Raw genomic sequence first — 21,105 nt, 5'->3', positions numbered from 1 at the left:
TTGAACCTTTCTCAGATACACTAATAACCTAAACATTGCTCTTTTTCTGACATGGTTGCTATGGTCACTGCATTCATCGCACACTTGCATTAGGCGAGAGTGTGAAAAAAGCACTTATGAATGTGATAAAAATTCATGAGTAAATTTAAAAAACTTGATAAGACTTTTAAATACTAACGCTTTCTCGACTTTGTAATTCAGTTATAGACTTCTCTTGTATAAGCATTGTTAGTAGCCATAGTCAAACTGTGACTCGGTAATAAGGCAACTCGTTAAATCACCCGGACGTAAGTTATCCTCTCGAAAAAATGTTACGTCTCTCATTATATAACAAACGAGTGTGGTTATGAGAATGCAATTTATTTCTTGTAATTATCAGGGACAATGCATTATTTTCCTGGCAAGGGGTGCCAACTCTGTCTTAATAAATCGAAAAGTCGGGCGCAAACAAGTTGTTTTTACCAAGGTTTATTGGCGTCCCAGTGATAGAGGATATTTGTTGTCTGTACTCGCATCCCTTCTATCGCACGTGCTGCAAGCTCGTGTCGTCTTAAACTTCTAACGGTTTATTTCGGTGTCAAGTTTCCACTCACAATATTGTTGGTCTGTGCACGCGCCTGTGCTGTCAGGCCTATTTACGTTTCTATGATTATAATGACAAACAAGGCAAACGAATGTTATTCCAAACACCTCACCTTCAGCAGGTGATATAGCACTGCAGTGAATAGTACCGGTATTTTGTGTTATTTTTCCTTCTGTCATCTCAAGATAGCATTTCAGACTTTTCATAAAATCATAAATAGTTTTAAAAACATTTTTATTATATTATAATTTTGAGCAATCTTTCAAATGTAAAGAAAAATGAATGTTAGATGAAAATATAGCGAATTGCAGTATGATAAATATTTATTTTTTTTTCTTATTGACATCTCCTTGAAATGAAGAACTTCCTAGTACAAAGTAAACTGCGAAAGATACTATTGATATTTTTCTGTCATGTTTCTGAACAATGTGTCCATGTATCCTCCAGGTTGTTTAAAGTCAGGTTTCTGAAGTTTCGTTATCGTTCCATTAAATGCTAATGCATAAATATCTGTGAAGGGTTCCTTCATCATGGAGGCCTGCTGACCGTACCCACTTCTGCTATGAAGTAAAACGTCACACTGAGTCAGGAGATGCCAGTCCAGAAGCGTCTTTTCCAGCAGGTGGCAGTTGTGTTCCCTCTGTGCCCTGGGGGCGTGATCAACATGACCAATAGCTCCTGCTGGGTCCACTATCACGCTGCCAAATATCTCTTTTGCTTCCTTGCGTATTTCCTCAGAGTCAGTCGTTACGAATATTTTATAGGACTGGAAACTGCTCGTAATATTTTTCAAAAATGCCCATGCATTCTTTTGTGTATTGTTCGCTTGGAATAGTTGTCGGAATTGCAAACATGCTAATTTTGACTTTATAGTCGGTTTTGCTTCAGATAATATAACTTGGAATTTTTCACTGAAATAAGGTGTCATTTCGAAGATAGTGTCGTATTGTCTTTTGAACGTCTTCTCAAAAGTAAACTCCTTAAAGCCGACCCCATATCTCTGCCTAATTGTTTTATGTAAATCTTTGTTATATCGAAACCCGGGGAACATGTCTCCGTTCGTGTGAAATCTCAGGACGTTTTCATGGAACGTGTCTGACAAGTTTTTGGTTTTCTGAATTTCTTGCAAGAAGCCGTTGTTGTCAATCAAGTTAAAGCGTCTTGTTGTCATCCCTTTTCTCTGGGGAATGTTGTCAGCCCATCGTAGGGGCGGCCTGGGTTGTAAAAACTTACGTAAATCACAAGGCCAAGTGTGTTCTATGATGAATTGTCTCCCAGTGAGGACGGACCAGGCAAAGGTGGACATAATTCCACGGAGTCTGTCTCCCCAACCTCCACATAAGTGTCGACATTCATACACCACAAACTGGTCGGCTGTACTGTTAGTTGGCACAGCAGGGACCTTAATCCGTGACGAGGCGTTCTTCGTCTGTGAAATAGCTCCTCCATATTTACTGGCTTCTATGGAGACAGCCTTATAGAAAGACAGAGAGATGTACATGTATAGATATTCCCCAGACGTAAGGGGGTGGACTTCCAAACAAGATGTACCTGAGAGGATATTTTGGCTCTTTTCATATGTAAAGACAAGAGGTAAAGTCAAGGCAATGTGTGCACAGATGAACTATATACATACTGGTTTTCCTCGTTTTTTTTTTTTTTTTTTTTTTTTTTTTTTTTTTTTTTTTTTTTTTTTTTTTTTTTGTCAAATGTGCATTTAGCGAACTGAATCTGCCTATACATTTGAATACACACATGCACCAAAATCGGGACAAGCAATAGCTCAACACCTGGTCATAACCTGTGGGCATATATGGGACGAAGAGATCCAAGATATCTTGTTCCTCCGTGTATTTATTATTTTGTGGGCACCTCTTGTCTTTACGTAACAGATAGACCCCGAGTCAGCGAGGGTTATGTGGCAAACACGAGTGCGTAGCACGAGTGGATGTCATATAACCCTCGCTGACTCGGGGTCTATCTATTACATAAAGGCAAACGCCCGGTCATAACCTACCTATACTCATCGTACTTTGGGAGTTCACCCCCTTGACACGTAATAGTTTATAATACAAAACCTGGGCAAAGCAAACACATCGATTAGACATGAATGATGTAATCGAAATGATGAGAACTACACAACATGTGGATACAATTATTTTGCGGTCGTTATAGTGAACAGACTACCTAATTCCTTAATTACCTGTTTCGCATACAGCGTTTTAACTGCTTTGTAATCGTAACGTCCCAAGACTTGGAACATATACATCCAGAGAAGTATTCCACCGGCTGTCACTACCAGGACCCCGGTCAGGATGTGCTTCCTTGCTGGCGCCATTTACGAGTGCTAACTGGTGCCTCGTGACTCTAAAACTACGGTACATCCCGGCCTGTGAATACTTCTCCGCTGGAGATATAGGTCCCTATGGACCAGTCATACTACCTGAGGCAAAGAGTAACATCTATCACCTGAAGTGACAACTATCGTGTAGTTTATTAGACGTCTTGAGACGAGATGACGAACGTGTACTTGCCAAGAGTTGAGATGGAGAAAAACATAAGCTATATACATGTAGGATCTAAGCACACCGAAGATAGGCTAACCATTCCCATTTCTTAAAAATGATGTTGGACGTTCAGGACAGATATCTAAAATTATTTATGTTACATTGTTCTTATAAGTATTGTTTTCTTATTATTTTAAAGCGCCTAGATATAACTTTAGATGTTTTAGTTAATTGGTGCTGTTGAACAGTTTCAATTGCAGTACCTTTTCAATAAACAGTTGTATACTCCTTGCTAAAAAATTAATTACTCAGAAAGTAGAGGAAAGCAAAGGAAGGGGGTACCTGAGCTACTGAAGTTACCAGCACACCTGAGAGGTGATAGGTTGTCATACCTGTCACAGCCCTCATTTCCCTGCTGAAGTCTGACTGGTCTGTAGAAGAAATGGTAAATTTTAGCTACTAATTTTCCTATAACTATTGACAGTGGTTACTTTGTTTTCTTATTGGAGTTGTTTTTAAAAGTTGAATATTGGGACGACAATAATTTATCTTATCAAAAGACACGATCTGCAGGGGCCACATGTTGAGTAGCCATATAATACATCATAGCCTCTATGTGATATCGCTATTCGCAATACGCGATGCTTTCCAGTAACGGTGCCCAGGCCTCCGTTACTCGAAATCATCGCGAATTGCGACCGAGCGCAAGCGTCTCGATCCCATAACTAGGAATTTACTGGGCGATATCGCTTTAATATCGCAATGCGCGCTGCTTTCGAGTTATGGAGCCTAGGGTGTCCCAACATTCTCTTTCTCACCACTGCGCATTCCCAAAGTTTGCTCATTATCATACGAAGTTATATGAGGCAGAGTTGTTCTGTCTTGTGAACATGAACACTGGAAGTAAACAACTCTGTTTAAAGAAAAGGGGTGCCTCCCTCGCTGTTTTTCACGTTTCATACATGTATATAACCTTAAATCAGTGAAAATATACACGTACTAGTACACGTATGTTACTTTCACTTTGCTCTGGGTAAATTTCTACGCCTTTCTTTGGCTGTTTTTCACATTTTATACATGTATATAACCTTAAATCAGTGAAAATATACACGTACTAGTACACGTATGTTACTTTCACTTTGCTCTGGGTAAATTTCTACGCCTTTCTTTGGCTGTTTTTCACATTTTATACATGTATATAACCTTAAATCAGTGAAAATATACACGTACTAGTACACGTATGTTACTTTCACTTTGCTCTGGGTAAATTTCTACGCCTTTCTTTGGCTGTTTTTCACATTTTATACATGTATATAACCTTAAATCAGTGAAAATATACACGTACTAGTACACGTATGTTACTTTCACTTTGCTCTGGGTAGATATCTACACCTTTCTTTGGTCAGTGTCATCCTCATAACTGCCCCCATGTCAAAGTGATGTTTGCCTCTCGGCTGACGCCTCGGGTCTGTCTGATATGGATACGCCCACTGGACACACCCACTGGACACACCCACTCCCTCAAGCTCAAAATGTGGTAGTTTAATTTTCAAACTCGCCCTAGCTCCATTCTAAATGTCCACTCGTGACCTCCATTCGGTCTGACTTTCAACAGAGCTGAAACCCATCCATTACTTTTATAGTGAATTCCATAAAATCTCTTAGTAGAATATCTTAAATTATTACTTAAGAGGCACAGGCGCCTACAAAGCCAGAAGACGTATCAGGTCATTGTCACTTAACACAACAAATGCCATCAAACTGTTTCAAATAGTATAACTTAAAGAAGTGACATAGGGTTTCGTTTTATTAGTCCTAGAAATGGTATTTGTCGCTTACTTCCTGAGCAATAGATATCTACGGCCGTTACCGCCAGTTCTCATTAGAATAATAATACTATTGTACGAAATATAATTACTACTAAACTGCTTTTGGCAAACTTTAAAGAACTGTAGGAACGGATACATACGCCAAGTTTACGGCCAGAAATTGCAGAAAATGCAGTTTTAGAGTTTATTTATTTATTTATTCTATTTTTTATTTTTTGCAGACCGAGTGAATAATTTGGATTATACTTTGTCGCGTGGACTTAATTAATGTTTTAAAAAAATGGTTATAGTGATTCATATGCGTTTCAGGAAATCTAAGCTGGCTTGTACGTATCTTTAAAAAATACCAGTATGTTGGTTAGCGCCTCGATCTTTACTCCAAAGTTTTCTGGTTCATAACTGAACTGTAGTTGTTGCCATGATATAAACGTTTTCCTGTCGGCAGCAGTGAATATTATTACTGTAAAGGATGATTTACAATTGGCCCATTCCGCGTTACTCTCAAAGTTATTTCTAATTAAAGATTAAAGATTATTTTCAAATACGGCGTCAGGAAGTGCGGGAACCAGGCGGCTCTATCAACAATGTCACATAGCTCTTGATACTGCTCAAAATTTGGACGGTGCATTGAGCGTTTGTGACTAACGCGGGAAACTTGAACTAAACGCTGTCGATGGTTACAATCCTATAACCGCGGACATGTGGAAATTCGAAACCGCAGAATTCGACAGTTATCGGTTTTATGCCCGAGGTTGAAAAATACGCTGTGGTTTGATATCCATGTGAATAAGGAAGGTAATCAATAACCATGTTAATTACATTGAAGAAACAGGTGCTCACTGAGGTGACATATTCTAATATATCTGTTTGTTTTTCAGTCTGTCCCAGTGTCCCAACATTCAGTCACGCCGCCCATAACAGCACGTCAGTGATCGTGGGGTCAGCCGTGGGGTACGTGTGTAACCCTGGGTACATCTTCAGTGCCGGGGTGACGTCTCAAATATCTGTGTGCCAGGATTCGGGCACTTGGCTCCCAGTCATTGCCGACTGCATAGGTACGGGTAGTATCTGTCTGATGGAATTATAACATTTATGGTATCGATATGAAAGTGTACTTAGTTAGGGTAAATGTAGATAACAGTAGAGGAAAGCATGCTGTGTGTATTTTAAAGTTAAAGTATCTTAAAGATGTATATGCTCCCCCTCCCCCCCCCCCAGACACACACATTAAATTAAATTTTGTATTGTCGTTAATGTAATACTGCATAAACTTGAAGTACAATCGCAGTATTGAGTAAACTTTTATAATATCACGATCGTCATGCTAAATACAGCTTGCATGGTATATTACAAGTATGATTATATTGTACATACTTTAATTTATTGTATAAACCTAGCCTGTAATACAACAATCATATTATATTGTATGAAGAACCATGACATTTTATAAATAGTGTAGGAGCCAATATCACAGTCTTATAGCATAATTGTATCCTAGTCTATATCACAGTCTTGGAATTTCAGAGATGAACTGCACCGCCCCTCCTGCAGTAAGCCACGCCTCCATCCAACCCTACACGTCAGTCATCGTGGGTTCCATAGTAACATATGACTGTGACACGGGTTACCAGTTCTCTCTCGGTGTAGAATCCATGTCCATTGCTTGTAATGAAAGTGTTCTGTGGAATGACACCCTCCCTGCGTGTTCATGTAGGTGGTGCTGTATATTCAGCACAATAAACATTCATTTAGAAGAAAATGTGACAGTAATATTAAAATATAATTGATTCCTAATATAATGTTATGAAACAAAATGGTAAACAATGCAACACACTAGTGGACACATATTAACATTGACAAGAATAATTTAGTAAAGATTTTTGATATCATTCCATTGAATAAGATTGGAAAAATACAATTTTACATCTCCAACATTTTTTGCTCTGTTTCCAGTAAAAAGTTGCCCTACGCCGCAGACCATACAGCGGGGCAGTCAAGGGACCACAGATGGCCTTGTCTTCTCTACCCTACAGTATACCTGTGACATAGGCTACGAGTTCACCAACAATGAGACCACAATGACAGTCGCCTGTAACACCAGCGCCCTCTGGAATGAGACGCTGTCGGACTGCCGCAGTGAGTTATGCACCTTCACTTGAACTCTATAATAAGTCCAACTTTAAGTTTCGAACAAATGCTAAAGAAAGTCTGTAAATATTGAGGCCTACATGTAGGCCTACTCTCATCACAGATTTTGAATCACTTTTAGAATATCTATTCCTAAAGCCGATTTTTTTTTTGTCTTTTTTTAAACCTCATGATTTAAATGCATTTCTTTGGAAGAGATCTGTTTTACAAGTCACCCAATTTTGTATCGGTAAAAGGCGGCACTGCATAGGTTTCGTTTGCATTTTAGCTCACACATACCACGGAAATTTAGCGAAGAACCTTTACATATAGGGTGTCATAAGTAAAGATTCTGTATTATTGTTAAAGTCCACGAAAGGCTAGCAAAGTGTTACTATCATTCTAGTACGCTCTCTATCTTGCCGCTACGCCACCTCACGTTATACGTATAACCCTCCACGCTTTAAACTCCACAATTGGTACGCAGGGCGTTCGCTTATTTGCCGATTGGCCGGATTTTTTATCATGAGTGGGATATATTTGAGTCACAAAACATTATGAAATAGTTCAATTGACTTTTGAAAACATAAAGCTGCGCAATCAGAGACATGCGTGACCTACTTTTATTACAAAGCACGTGTAAGGATGCTTTGAACAGCAAACTTCCCGCCAAATTTTAACAGGCGACTCCTTCACAGACATGGGGAAAGTAAATTTACATACATAGCACAGAGTCATTTAAGGATAAGCATTATGAGATATTGTTCATGAGCACGCTGATAGCAGGTCATTGGAAATTATAAAGCTTCTCCATACCCTTTGAGGTCTTTGAAGAATCATCAGTACACTTGCTTCAAAATGCCATCTCTTAACAGTATCTTGTTATGTACCTTTACATATACATATGAGATGAATGTCCTAAACTTATATAATTTAGAACGCTTAATTCAAGCGTGGGCTCGAAATAGGACATTACGTTTTAGACTTACTCAGTGGATAACGCAATTCAAAATTCCACGGTTCGTGTCAGATTTACGTGAGGTCGCGCAAAGAAAACCCAAGTCCACATAATGACCAGTTTAATGGTTTATTGGTTGACGATCTCTAACTACATGTTCTATACGTGAAGCCTCCAACTTCTAAGCCGTCTCCCATAGCTCCGTCGAGCGGTCACCTTCGAGTCTTCTTCAGTCTGCCCCCAATATTATTTCTAGACGTCTTTTATACGTATTTCTTATCTATAGGTGGATTCTGTGCTGCAGTATTTGGCGGTGCATACTAATTTTAATTATTCAAATTGCACACGTCCACTTAAGTTAAATGACTACAGGTAAGGCCATAAAACGAGTCGAGTGCACAAGCAATCGACTCTAATCAAATTAATTTACATGTCTGGGAATTATATTTGTGAACACTACAATCTTCTGATCTTCAGATTTACCTGACTGGTCACTGAAATAGTCTTTGATGAAATATATTTACGAGTTAACTTATATTCTAGTTAAAGACTGTGTGGCCGTCCCGGTGATAGCAAATGGCTGGTCCTGGAGCAATCCCAGCACCACGTATGGCTCAAGCGTACGGTTTGGTTGTAACTTTGGGTACACCTTCTCAACTGGAGACTACTACTTCTACACCCAGTGTGATAATACAAAACAATGGACGCCTGCAGTACCAGCTTGTATAAGTAAGTGTACCGTCGTTTAAGTATGCATGGGTGTTCTCTGAAGCAAATGTAAAGAACTGCAGAAAACTCTCCTTAAATAGTTGCATCTTTCAAACAGGTATTACCCACTGGTTCCTTTTGTTGATAAAACCATGTGTTTGTTCACTGGGTAATATTTACAAAGTACTCTAAATCATTTTTCCAATCCTGCCAGCTATTGGATGCACCACGCCCCCTCTGGTGACCGACGCCTACATGAACTACACTAGCACTGGGTTAGGAGACCAGGTGAACTACACGTGCTTGGCTGGGTATGTGTTCCCGGATGAAAATACCACCAAGTCTGCAGTGTGTATTGGGAATGGGCTGTGGGATCCCGTCGTCCCATCTTGTGAAAGTAAGTGCTGACAGCTGTACCTATGGGATCATTTATCCACAATGCTTCTCTCAGAACACATGAACACAGAATAGAAATGAGAGAAAAGATAAAAAGAAATGAAAAAGGGAACTACTGTCTCATAGTATACTATTGAAGAAAATGAAAATGTTATGCTTTAGAAATATGCAAGTATGTGCAAGATTCAATATGTTATATTCCTCTTAAATAATTTTTGTAATCTTTAAGACTGAAGACCCAAATGCAATTCATAATGACTGTTTTTATCTTCAGCTTGTTTCTCATTTATTTGCTTTACTTATTTCCAGAGAAATATGTGCAGTGTCCAAGCATCCTGCCAATGTCCCACGTCACAGTGGAAGGGAATGGCACCATAGCTTACTCACAGGTGACACTGACATGTGATGATGGGTACAGGTTCCCCAATGATACCAACGCAGTCACAGGGTTAAAAGTGCAGGAGATACAGTGCCTTTATGGGCAGTGGAATGGCACTTTAATGGCTTGTCAAAGTATGGAATTTATATCAACCACTTTTTGTTTCTAAACTAATATACTTGTCAACATCACAGTCTTTTCCAAAGATTAGAACAATATTCACATTGACCTGTAGGAAAAGTTTTCAAAAGGCTTTGTTTATAACTTTTGAAAACTGACACAATTTAAAAAGAAATTAACAAAAATATAATTGATGATTGCAGAATTGCCTTTAGTATCCCATATATGTGTATTTTTTCTCCAGTCCTGTCATGTGGTACTGTGCCAGTGTATAATAATATGAGTGTGGTAGCCAGTGGACAGCTATATGGAGACACAGCCACATACACATGTCAGACCAATGGTACCATGTTCCCAGATGGTAGCACAGAGAGAACTGTTAGATGTGTAGATAGCGGATGGAGCCCCAGCAGTTTGCCAAACTGTCAAGGTACTTGTAGGACTCAAATCCCTGGAATTATGTCAGAGTGTGTTTAAGTTAGGAGGCATGGCTAAGTTCACTGCCAGCAATGTATTGGAGTCCTAGAAAGTTGTCTCTGTAAGCAAGCATTTGTAAGATTTGCAGTTCTTGTAGTTTAGACAACTTTTTCTTGCAACTGCCAAGGAGTGAAAGGAGACCTAGTAGTTTGTTTTTGTATATAATATGCATTAAAACCACTCTGACACTATGAAAAAGGCTTTTCTCTGTAATAGGTTACCGTATATTTAATTATTCACTTATTTTCCTGTCTAGTTTAAAACTTAAAATGGACCTAATTGCATCAAAGATATTTTCAACCCTTCAATCCTCACTGTCATTGACAAAATTTCATTGTAGGTACACAAACAACTGTGTCAGTAAAGGCGCCAGTCATAGTACCAGTGGAGGCTGCAGTGGAAGTAGTTGTTGCCACGGCAACTGTTCCCATGGCACTGGTTGGGGGCATGCTTGGCCTAATGGTTTTCTTGGACCTTGCAACAATAGGAAAACACTTAGCAAAAATGAAAGAAAACCTGATGCATTTCAAGTACAGGTTAAACAATGAAACTCCTCCTGTCAAGAAGAAAAAGAAGAAGGAAGAAGTAGCAGTTGTGTGTAAACATTGTAAAGAAGAAGGGCACAAAAGCCGTGATTGCCCTATCTGCAAGTATTGTAAATCCACAGAGCACTCCCACAAGGATTGTTATTTACTGAAGACTTACTGTGATAACTGTGGCTACCATGGACACACCCCTGATGAATGTGACGACTCCGATGTAGAGAGGATCAAGGAGGAGGAGGAGGAAGAGGAGGAAGAGTATGATGACCAGAAGGTCAAACGCAAGGGAAAACGCAAAAAGAGTTTTGACAGTGGTATCATCCATGACTGGGCTGAATGGGATGGCCTGATGGCCGTCAGAGACATGTCTGTGGCGTGCGAGTTGCCAGAATTGCCGCGAGATGACTTCAAATTCAGACGAGCCTTAAGCTGCCCACCAAGAATGAAAAAGATTACTCATCAAGAATTGATGACCACCGCAATGGTAGTGGACACCAGCTTTGTCCCCATTCCTGGGCCAAATGACGACTACCGTCCAGTATTCTCACCAACTGAAAGAGCTCGGAATGTACAGCCAGCTTGGCAGGAATATTTGCGATGGGATGTGGACTGCCAAATCCTGACCCCAGCACACACCCCTCTGCCAGAAGAGATAAGGGTGCCCACCCCTGTATACAGGTCTGTCATGACCCCAACTGCTGTACCTCACACACTGAACACACAGAGGCAGAATTTAGATAGGACACTTTTTTCAAGTGGTGATACTCCTATTCCAATGGATATAGCTGAAATGAAAATCCACAAGGAAATTGTATCTAGCCCAATAAAAGAGGTCACTGTACCTCTGTCACAGTCTGTAAAAGAACCACCTGCCACAGAAGAAGTGTCTGTTGATCTCTCAGAGAAACTGGCTCCAAGTGCCACCACCAGGGTACACAACATGATGTTCAGTCCTGGAGAAACACCAGTGCCACAACACATGGCAGAGATAATACTAGAGCGAAAACAGTCATCACCCTACTTGGAAGGATTTCCACTGCAAACTATGCCAGAGGATGACAATCTCAGTACAATGACTGATTCTACCATCGGAATTGATGAAATTGAAGAAGAACTAATGAAGCTTGCAGAGGATGAGTTGGAAGAAATGAACAGAGTTTGCAGTCAGGCCAAAAAGTCCCAAATTAGCAGACATGAACAGCAAAATGAAAAACCTCAGAAGGAGGCCGGGTCATCAAAAGAAACCAAAAATACAGCCACACCATCATCTGTCATTTTTGAAGATCAGAAGGTAAGACCACTGCTGAGCCCAAGTACATCTCCAGTGCCCCCACCTAGAAGCAAGAGAGAGATCAAGTCCTCTGCCGCAAAATGGACTCCAGCAGATAGAGACAAGCCTGTTTTTACACCTCTTGCTGATGTTGATCCTTCTCAAACTATAAAGATAAAAAGTATTGAACAAACAATACCTGAAACTGATGAAGACAAAATCCTTGAGGAAAAAATAGCTATGTCTCTTGCCAAACACTCCTCATCACCAACATATATAAAATGTCAAGAGCAACGTCAGCGTCAGTTGATGACACCAACAATATCTCCAGTGCCTCCACCAAGGAAGAAGAAAGATGTGAAGGCAGCATTAATCTTGGAAGATAGACCATTGTTCACTCCACTTCAGATGACAGACCCATCTCAAGCAGTTTCCCAGTCTGAATTTGACACTGAAAATATCCATGGCATAAATGATCACAACATGGAACCCATAAGTAAACCAGTTACACCAACATCTCAGGCAGTAAAAGAAGAAAGTATTGAACAAACAATACCTGAAACAGACGAAGAAAAAATCTTTGAGGAAATGAGAGCTATGTCTCTTGCCAAACAATCTGTATCCCCAGCATATATAAAAAGTCAAGAGCAACGTCAGCGTCAGTTGATGACACCAACAATATCTCCAGTGCCTCCACCAAGGAAGAAGAAAGATGTGAAGGCAGCACTAATCCTGGAAGATAGACCTATGTTCACTCCACTTCAGATGACAGACCCATCTCAGGCAATATCCCAATCTGGATGCGATACTGAAAATATCCACGGCATAAGTGATCACAACATGGAACCCATCAGTAAAGCAGACAGTCCAACATCTCAGCTTATGTCAGACCAAAGCAGACTTCAAATTATGTCTCCTTCTATCTCAGCAATCCCCATGTTTGTCAATAATACAGATAAAAAAACAGAATGGAGGATGATCTTTGGAGACAGATCGCTATTTACACCTTTCTATGAAGGCAATGCAGGTTCCATCATGGGAAAAAATTTAGAGACCACTAGGCCAGAGGAAGGACAAGCCCCCCAAACACCATCAACAGAAGACCATGTACATGCAACGCATACAATCAGTGATAGAGATGGTGCAGCATCTGATGTTTCAACCAGAGAAATCCATGTTGCAGAAAAAATGCCAATTGCCTTTTCTGATTATCAGAAGCCTCTTTCTCCAACCACAATTGCAGTCAATCAGCAGAGGGCGAGACAAGTCATTAGTCCATCCACATCACCAGGGCCTGCTCCCAGAGCTAAGAAACCTTCTGAGTGGAAGACAATCTTCAAAGACAGGCAGATGTTCACCCCATTTCATGAACCAGATCGCACACAGCACATTACTGATGACAGTGTCAGTGATAAAGAAGAATTTTATGACAGTAATGAAGGTGCTGATAAGGAATCTTTTGAAAGTGTTAGTCCAGATTTGGAAGCAGAAAAAGAGCATAAGGAGGCAGTCATGGCGAGGGCCTGTTTGTTTTCTTCAATGGCCATGGCAGATGACTCTCAAATCAAGAATCGTCGCTTGCCCACTCTGCCATTGGGTAGGCCTGTGGCTAGTCCAACAGAACAGTTTAATGAAACCTCATCATTTAATACTGTGAATGATAACAGAATATTCACACCCACTATTTTACAGCCAGACCCACTTCTGATGAGATCTAGCATAAACCCGCTGAAGTGTTCTGCTGATCTTGACCGCTGCTTCACTCCACTATCAGAAGATGTCCATACTGTTTATGGCACCAGGCTAAATTTAAACCAAGACCGTTTTATCACTCATTCTCCTGAACCTGAAAGAAGACCAGCAGATTCCCCACCCCCCTCTCCAGTTCCTGAGAAGCCACCACCCCCCACACCAGACCCCTTTGTTAACATAGATCCTTTCATGTTACAGGAAGGTATGTTTACACCAATACAAGTTGATAATGAAGCCACAGAAGTTGAGGACCATGCTCGACTTCAAAATGTAATGACACCATTTTATGACGATGCTCTGTTAATAAAACCAAATGATCCTCGTCTACGTAAGAATCTCCCTAACTTTGTTCAGAACTTAAATTTCCAAACATTTACTCCGACTCACTCTCCTGAACCTTGCAGTGACAGACAGACATATGGGCCAGCACTGTCACCAACAGAATTTATAGAAGATGGTGATCGTTTATCTCCCGTTTCTGATGTCTCACTTCCATCATTTGAAGATGATGATGATGAAATTTTCCCCTCAGAATATTACAATGTTCCTGTTTTTACTCCCATCGGAAATGAATTCCCCCAGCCTGATAAACATCCAGGAAATAATCGCCAACTTCTCACTCCCATGTGTGCTCTTGAACCTTGTCAGAGGATCAAGCCAGCAGAGCCTATAACAAAAATGAAAGATTTCCAAGGGAAGCCTATGAGTCCAACAGAGATGGTTCCAGATGAACAAGACCAGGTGACCAAGGGTCGTCCACAGCTCTTCACACCACTGTTTGCTGTTGATCCCACACAACACTTCAAACCAGGTGACAGAATGACACCAGAGAAAGATAAACCATACAACCCACTGAAGAACCTAGTTGATAGACCTATCAGTGCATCAGAAACACCTTATGCTGACCCTAAGGTATCAGTACACCACGGGTACAATTCCCCTGTGGACGATAACCAGCAGAGAAGACCCCCAGACTCCCCACATGAATGGCCCTGGGAACACAGCCAGAGGGGACTCATTACCCCTTTTGACATGCCAGACCCTGTGCAGATGATTAAAAACAGGGGTTTACAAGAATGGAACATGGAAAAGCCACCCCTTCGATTGAGTGAAAGATATAAAACACTAATTTCACCTGACCAGTTTTACCCCCTTCCCAGTAACCCAGAGGAAAAGCCAAGTACACCAGAGGTATTAATGTACCCACCCCACTCCCACTATGAGAATCCTTTGAAAGAGTACATGCCAACTGCCATAAGTCCCTCTAGCTCCCCTGTTCCACAACAGAAAGGAACCAATGCCATACAGCAACATCTGGAACTTTCCCCAGACAACATTCCAGATAGTGCACAGATAGTGAAAGAAAGGCGAGCAGATTGGCCTTACATGAAGGAATCCAGACCTCTGTTTACACCTCTGGGAATGCCAGACCCCACCCAAATGATACAAAACCGTGGTCTGGTAGAATGGAGAATGGAAGAAAGTAAGCCTATAGATCATCAGGAACACTATGTCAGTATGATGACCCCAGAACCATTCCAATCCAGAAATAGCACAACAACGAAGCCGGTGGAGCCTGAAGTCTACATCCCCCCTTATACCCCTCCCCCTGAGAAAGTGCTGTACACACCACCAAGCAGTCCTAAAGAAGAAAGAAAAGTAGTAGAACCTAGCAAGGCAAGGGCTTCAAAATGGCTGGAGAAGAAAAAGAAAGAAATAACAGACAACAATGTAAAGAAAACAATGTGGCTACAAAAGATGGCCAAGCCCAAAGTTGATTCCTTAACATCAACTCCAGACACCCGTCCCCCTGGTGCCTCCCCAAGGATACAAATGACAACGGCCACCCCCAGTGCCACACCAGAGCCAGGAATGGCAAGTGTAAACCTTTATACTGGCAGCAACTTTTTGAGCCCAAAATCTGCCAAAACTCTTGCTTCAACCATAGAAGAAGAGGAATCAGGTAAAGGGCATAAGAAAAAGAAAAAAATAAAGAAAAAGATAACCAAGGCATTACTATCAGTAGCTATGGCAGAACACAGTGCTGAAGAAAATGGCTCTGTTGATGCTACTGATACCAGCAGCATAAAACCAAAAAAGAAAAAGAAGAAGAAGACTTTAGTATCCAGTGTGGTTGATGCTGCAATAGCTTCAAATATTGAAGAAGAGAAGGAAAGTGCAGTTGAAAGTACTGCACCAGAGGGCTATGTGACAGGTGACACCTTAAGTGTACCCAATTTGGATCCTGCACCAAATACTGAAGGAGAACAAACCACTCATCCTGACCACACTGAACAAGGGCCAGGGACAACAGCTGATGCAGTTGAGGTCTCTGTAGAGGATTCAAAAGATTCATCACAGACATTGCAGTTACCTAGTTTAAGTCAAGCAAATGTACACACAGATAAAATTGATCAGGAATTACCCCCTGTAGATGGTAACCAACAGTCAAATGAAAATGATAGTGTGTTACCTCAAGAAATTCAAAATACAAGCAAAAAGAAGAGAAAATCCAAGAAAAAATCCCAGACATCTAGCAACCAGACAGAGGTAGAAAGTTTGCCAGCTGAGGAGGCTTCAAACTCTGCAACTTTTCCAAATGTGGAACCCTCGGCAGCAAACCAACAAAATCTTCAACCAGGACATGAAAAGGCATCTGGTTTAGTTCCCGAATCCCTCAACCAAGAGCAAGACCAACCAACCCAACAAGCAAATGACTTAGTGACCAGACAGGTACCCCTTGCAGAGGTGGAAATAAAAGATGAAACTGTTCCAAAAAAGAAAGTATCCCATAAAGCTGAAAATCCGACAACGGAAGTAAATAAGCCGGCTGCTGATGGTTCTGTTAGTATTGACATGTCACAAGTTGAGGAGGCTGTGGCTACAGAACCCATAGCCACTGGGGCTGGGTTGGTGGCAGTGGCAGCAGTGGCTAAAATTAAGAAAAAGAAGAAGAAGAAAAAGGTGCAGCAGTCACTTCCACAGGATGCTGAGGCTAATATTGACAATAATGCAGACCATGGACAAGAGTTTGCTGTCAATGAAACAACTGCCTCATTGCATATTGAGAGTGAAACCATTCCACAAGATGGAAATAAGAAGAAGAAGAAAAGGAAGAAATCTGTAGCATCCAGTGAGGTGGTGGCAAGCAGTGAGGACACCAGTGGTGTGACCCCCGGTGTGACCCAGCCTGATGTTGAGGGAACAGATACAGCTGTTAAACCAAAAAAGAAGAAAATAAAGAAGAAAGCTGTTTCCAAAAATACAGACATTCAGTCAGATCAGCCACCTAGTGGTGACCCAGCAGATCACCAAGATCAAACTGCAGATCATACAAATAACCCCCAGACCCCAGGGCCACACACCCAGCATCTGCACAATAACTTTCTGTCAGACTTGGACAATGCTGCTCAGAATGTGGTCACTTCTCCAAGGAGAAAAAAGAAAAAGGAAGCCACTGACACTCCTCCTCAGATCCAAAGTGTGGATGGCACCCCACTGGGGCATTATGAAGACGCCTCTATAGTGTAATGAACCACCCGCTCTTTGTGTTAGTAATTTTGACACGTTTGAGAAGGGAATATTTTAAAAAATTGCATAACATTTTATTTGTTGTTGTATTGCGTATACTGTAGATATTGTTACAAAGAGGACAACATGTTTATTGCATAACAACATTTCATCTTACTCTGTATTCTGTCCACAGTGGGGTTTCCAAATGTACATATTTCTCTGCAGTGTATATATATTTATTATAAAGACTCACCAAGTATACAGTTTAATGGTGGTACAGATTTCCAGGGCATCCTGTCATACACCTGTAAATAACTAATTATTGGTATTATATTGGCTCTGAGTAAAACCCTGAAAAATGACAGCAGCTATGACTTTGTCTGAATCTGTATTCTCATTTGAAATTGAATCTAGCAAGTAAGCATTGTAACAAGTTTTTGTTAAACCTAGATATTCTAAAGAATTAAATTATTTTAACTAAAATTTAAATTATATTTTCTTGTGACAATTAATATATCTAGTTTGACTAAAAACATGTAGAATGACTTGATAAAAAGATGTTATATAACTTCATTTGGAATGCTTTTATTACCAACAAACATTTGAAGCTTTGAAATATATTTAAAAGTAAAATTCAGTTCTTGTATACCACTCTCCACATGCCTCTCAGCTTGGTTTACAGTATACGTACACCTGGTTAGTTTTGACTCTGATCCAGGTGTCGTCTTTTGTGACTCTGGGGATGATACAGCCTGGGTGTTGTGTTGGGTGCTGAAAGCTAACAAACTAACACCATCACTTACTGCCAGACCTGGTATTGTACCCCTGCTGCCATCCCTAAATATGGAGGCCCATGAGGGGAGATGGCAGGTACCATTTATGAAAGTACTGGTATGTCCCCAGATGGGTCAAACCCATGTCTTCCTGCTCCGTGAGTAGACACTGATCACAATGCCATCTGTTGGGTATAATAGATTAGCTGTAGCAAGCAGCATATATTAAAGTTTGTCCAAATTTTTCACAGCCTGACCTGCACTTTACCACAGAGAACCTTCAGATAAAGTAAAGATAATACACAAACACACATTTAAAAATCCTTGAAGTATAAGTCAATTCTGGCAAAGCCTGGGGGTATACTACTGGTTATGGGAACAAAAAGTGAAACCTTTTTTGATAGTTTTCTCAGTATCATTTTTCACCCTTAATTTAACAGTGGCTATCACACAATCTCTAATACAACAGTGCAACAAGTCTAGAGCTAAGACAAAATACTCCATCACTGCTAACACATTTATTGATCTATAGAGAGAAATAAATCATTAATATTACATTTTGGCTTAAACAGTTTTTGGGGGGAAATGCTAAGATTTTTTCAATGCTTTTCAAAATATACAGTTAAACACTACTGAAATGAAAAAGAAATGTTCTGTGTGATCATGATGACTCAAAAAGAAAGTGTGACAAAATGAGTTTCTAAAAAGATTGTTGGCCTTTGTGTTAGGCACAACACACGACAAAGGTAAAAACTTTTATCGGTTCCCCAATCATAATCCTGATATTTAACATGTAAATATTCCACATACTTGCACTGAAAATATCCCAAAATGTACATATCTGGTTTTATTATCTCCTCTAAATGGAGCAGAGTAGACATAGTTGCACTGCAAATATTTCAATCTGTGTATATAAGGCAGTATTGTCTCCTCTCAATGGAGTCAAGTTAACATAAGTGAAGAAGTGTCTACAAATATCCTGGTGCTCTTTATCAAGAAAGCTGATTATTTTGTAAAGACTTAAGGCTTGCTATAGTGTCAGCACAAGTCTTGATCAAGCTACACAAATGGATGCTGGTTTCTATACACTGACATGTTTTCAGTTGATCTGTGGCCCAGGCCAGTTTATCACACACTACTGCCAAGGGGGCATCAACCACAGTGTTAGCAGTTTGAGCAATGAGTCCACTGGAGACTTCCCTTCTACTATCTCCAGGTTGACAGTTAACACCAGACAGACCAGCCACCTGCTGTGTCTGTGAGAGAACACTGACAGAGACTGGAGCAGTGAGAGGAGCAGCTGCCTCCATAGGGCTGTCACTGGAGGATTGCGGTAGGTGTGATCTGGGAAACAATCCATACTCTCTCTCATGAGACCTAGCTGCCTCTGTGTTCACGGCTGAAAACAAAAAAAAATTCATTTTATACAGACTGTGTGATGCTAGTGAAAGAGAATGCACATCTCTTGACTGAAGAAAAAAATTAATCAACCAGAATATATCTGTAGACAGCAATGCCAATTTTCTTTGTTAAACTAAGCCCATAGAATTTCTATCCAACAACCAGGTATATAAAGTTATGAAATAAATTAAATCCAAGAATAAGTATAGCAAAGCCATATGTGTCATTAACCCAGAGAAATGTGTCTTCACTCACCTGGGTTATCCTTGTCAGTATCTGACTCCAGATCATTGCAGCCAACACAATAATCCTGAGACTGGCGATCACGCAGTAAAATGGTCTGTAAATTGAAATACACAGTTATACAGTACTTTAGGCTATATAACATACCAAGTAGCTGGTTTGACATCTTTGGGGGCATGTAGTAAAACAGTTTGTATATTATTAATATTACAAAATCGTATGCGGAACATAAGCCTTGAGTGTTAAAGTTGTCTGTACATAATTAATAAAATACTTGGTATACAATATATAGACACTTGTGACTATGTCATTGTTGCCTGACATTTTGTTACCACTAGAAGTGGTGATCACAAAGACAGTCAAAGACAGAAGTCTGTAAATACACATACGCTCAGAAATTGTACTGCTTCTAAAGAAAATAATTTTCACATAGCAAATTAGCAAAAACACATATAAATGCATCTATAAAATCCAATAAAAAATGTAAACATTTTCATCACCATCTTTTATGCAATAAATAAAAGTTTAATATAAATATAACTTGCTCTATGACAACTCACACCACAAAGTTCACATGAAGAGCCCAGCATCTTATATCCCTTGAGAAGATAGTCTCCCATTATTTTACTGATCTTGTCAGAGCGTTCTCTTCTGGCTTGGATTAACTTCATTTCTGCCTCACTTGGGGGCTGCCACTCATAGTCATCATCTGAAGTGATAAAAACACAAAAAGTCTTTACACGATTATCAATGATACAGTACATGAAAGAGAATAGTTTTCTCCACTCTTAATGTGGAGCTGCCACTCATAGTCATCATCTGAAGTGATTAAAACAAAATAGTCTTTACATTATCAATGTAGACTCTGATAAACATACAAAAATAGTATTTACATGATTATCAATGATACGGTACATGAAAGAGAATAGTTTTCTCTTCTCTTAATTGGGGGCTGCCACTCATAGCCATCATATTAAGAAAACGGATGACGGTCAAATATGCAGCACTGAAATTCCATGAGAAGATTCAGTTCTTATATATATGCCAATTCTTAAACTTATCATTAGAGAAATATACCAACGCGTAGGGTCCGAGTTTTAAAGCGTGGTGTTTAGCCGGCCGGTGTTTAACACGAGGGTAGTTCAACTGAACAGTGTAACACTGTCAATGATGAGGCCAACGAATGCAATCCTTGCTTTCTTAATATTATTTTCAAAATCAAGTGACAGTTTAAGGGGGGGGGGGGAGCAAACAGCAGACTTGATGTACCGTAATTAATATGATGAAACAGACTTTCACACGAGCAAAAGTGACCTGTATCCTGGGTCTCAACAAGCGCTACTCACCAGAGGACATATCGAAACATAGGCTTAAAACAACGTAAAAGTAGAAATAATAAGTTGGACAAAAGTTTTATATATCAACGCATTGTGTTGTAAAAATGAAGCTTTATGCTTAAATGATATGATATTGCAGAGCAATTGTCTTGACATAAATTAGCTTAATTAAATTCCAATAATACTGCAG

At 40.1% G+C, this 21,105-nt stretch overlaps 3 protein-coding genes across 9 annotated transcripts in view; 1 reads left to right on the top strand and 2 right to left on the bottom strand.

The window, feature by feature from the left end:
* Nucleotides 1-17,644, top strand: part of LOC106181514 (uncharacterized) — a 37,262-nt gene extending 19,618 nt beyond the window's left edge. For 3 of the 5 annotated variants that reach the window (XM_087005871.1, XM_013565912.2, XM_087005870.1), the window contains 8 exons: nucleotides 5,798-5,974; nucleotides 6,444-6,629; nucleotides 6,873-7,055; nucleotides 8,548-8,733; nucleotides 8,927-9,109; nucleotides 9,418-9,621; nucleotides 9,852-10,037; nucleotides 10,425-17,644. In XM_087005871.1, the coding sequence (XP_086861997.1) occupies nucleotides 5,798-5,974; nucleotides 6,444-6,629; nucleotides 6,873-7,055; nucleotides 8,548-8,733; nucleotides 8,927-9,109; nucleotides 9,418-9,621; nucleotides 9,852-10,037; nucleotides 10,425-17,179 (8,060 nt within the window). In that variant the 3' untranslated portion in view covers nucleotides 17,180-17,644. Of the gene's footprint in view, nucleotides 1-3,019; nucleotides 3,536-5,292; nucleotides 5,715-5,797; nucleotides 5,975-6,443; nucleotides 6,630-6,872; nucleotides 7,056-8,547; nucleotides 8,734-8,926; nucleotides 9,110-9,417; nucleotides 9,622-9,851; nucleotides 10,038-10,424 lie in introns of those variants that run through there. The other 2 variants (XM_087005872.1, XM_087005873.1) reach the window with 2 other exon arrangements.
* On the bottom strand, nucleotides 674-2,957 carry LOC147763799 (uncharacterized). Its single transcript, XM_087005879.1, has 2 exons — nucleotides 2,787-2,957; nucleotides 674-2,057 (listed from the first exon to the last, which is right to left on the bottom strand). Exons 1-2 carry the CDS (start codon nucleotides 2,919-2,921, stop codon nucleotides 978-980), a joined length of 1,215 nt encoding a protein of 404 aa, XP_086862005.1. The 5' UTR covers nucleotides 2,922-2,957; the 3' UTR covers nucleotides 674-977.
* Nucleotides 8,118-21,095, bottom strand: LOC106181516 (protein ZNRD2). Of its 3 annotated transcripts, none has more exons than XM_013565914.2 (4): nucleotides 20,925-21,095; nucleotides 20,139-20,287; nucleotides 19,591-19,675; nucleotides 8,118-19,333 (listed from the first exon to the last, which is right to left on the bottom strand). In XM_013565914.2, the coding sequence occupies exons 1-4, from the start codon at nucleotides 20,932-20,934 to the stop codon at nucleotides 18,927-18,929; spliced, it is 651 nt and encodes a 216-aa protein (XP_013421368.2). In that variant the 5' UTR covers nucleotides 20,935-21,095; the 3' UTR covers nucleotides 8,118-18,926. The 3 variants fall into 3 exon arrangements, with proteins under 3 accessions (XP_013421368.2, XP_013421369.2, XP_023931849.2); XM_013565915.3 differs by lacking the exon at nucleotides 20,925-21,095 and adding an exon at nucleotides 20,848-20,919; XM_024076081.2 differs by lacking the exon at nucleotides 20,925-21,095 and adding an exon at nucleotides 20,660-20,825.
* Nucleotides 21,096-21,105: the final 10 nt, after the last annotated feature.

Source organism: Lingula anatina, chromosome 2, assembly GCF_051362555.1.
Source record: "Lingula anatina isolate TDL-2025a chromosome 2, LinAna3.0, whole genome shotgun sequence".
NCBI classification, from domain to species: domain Eukaryota; kingdom Metazoa; phylum Brachiopoda; class Lingulata; order Lingulida; family Lingulidae; genus Lingula; species Lingula anatina.
Note: the sequence above shows the minus strand (reverse complement) of the source record. Positions and strands in the feature narration are given on the sequence as shown.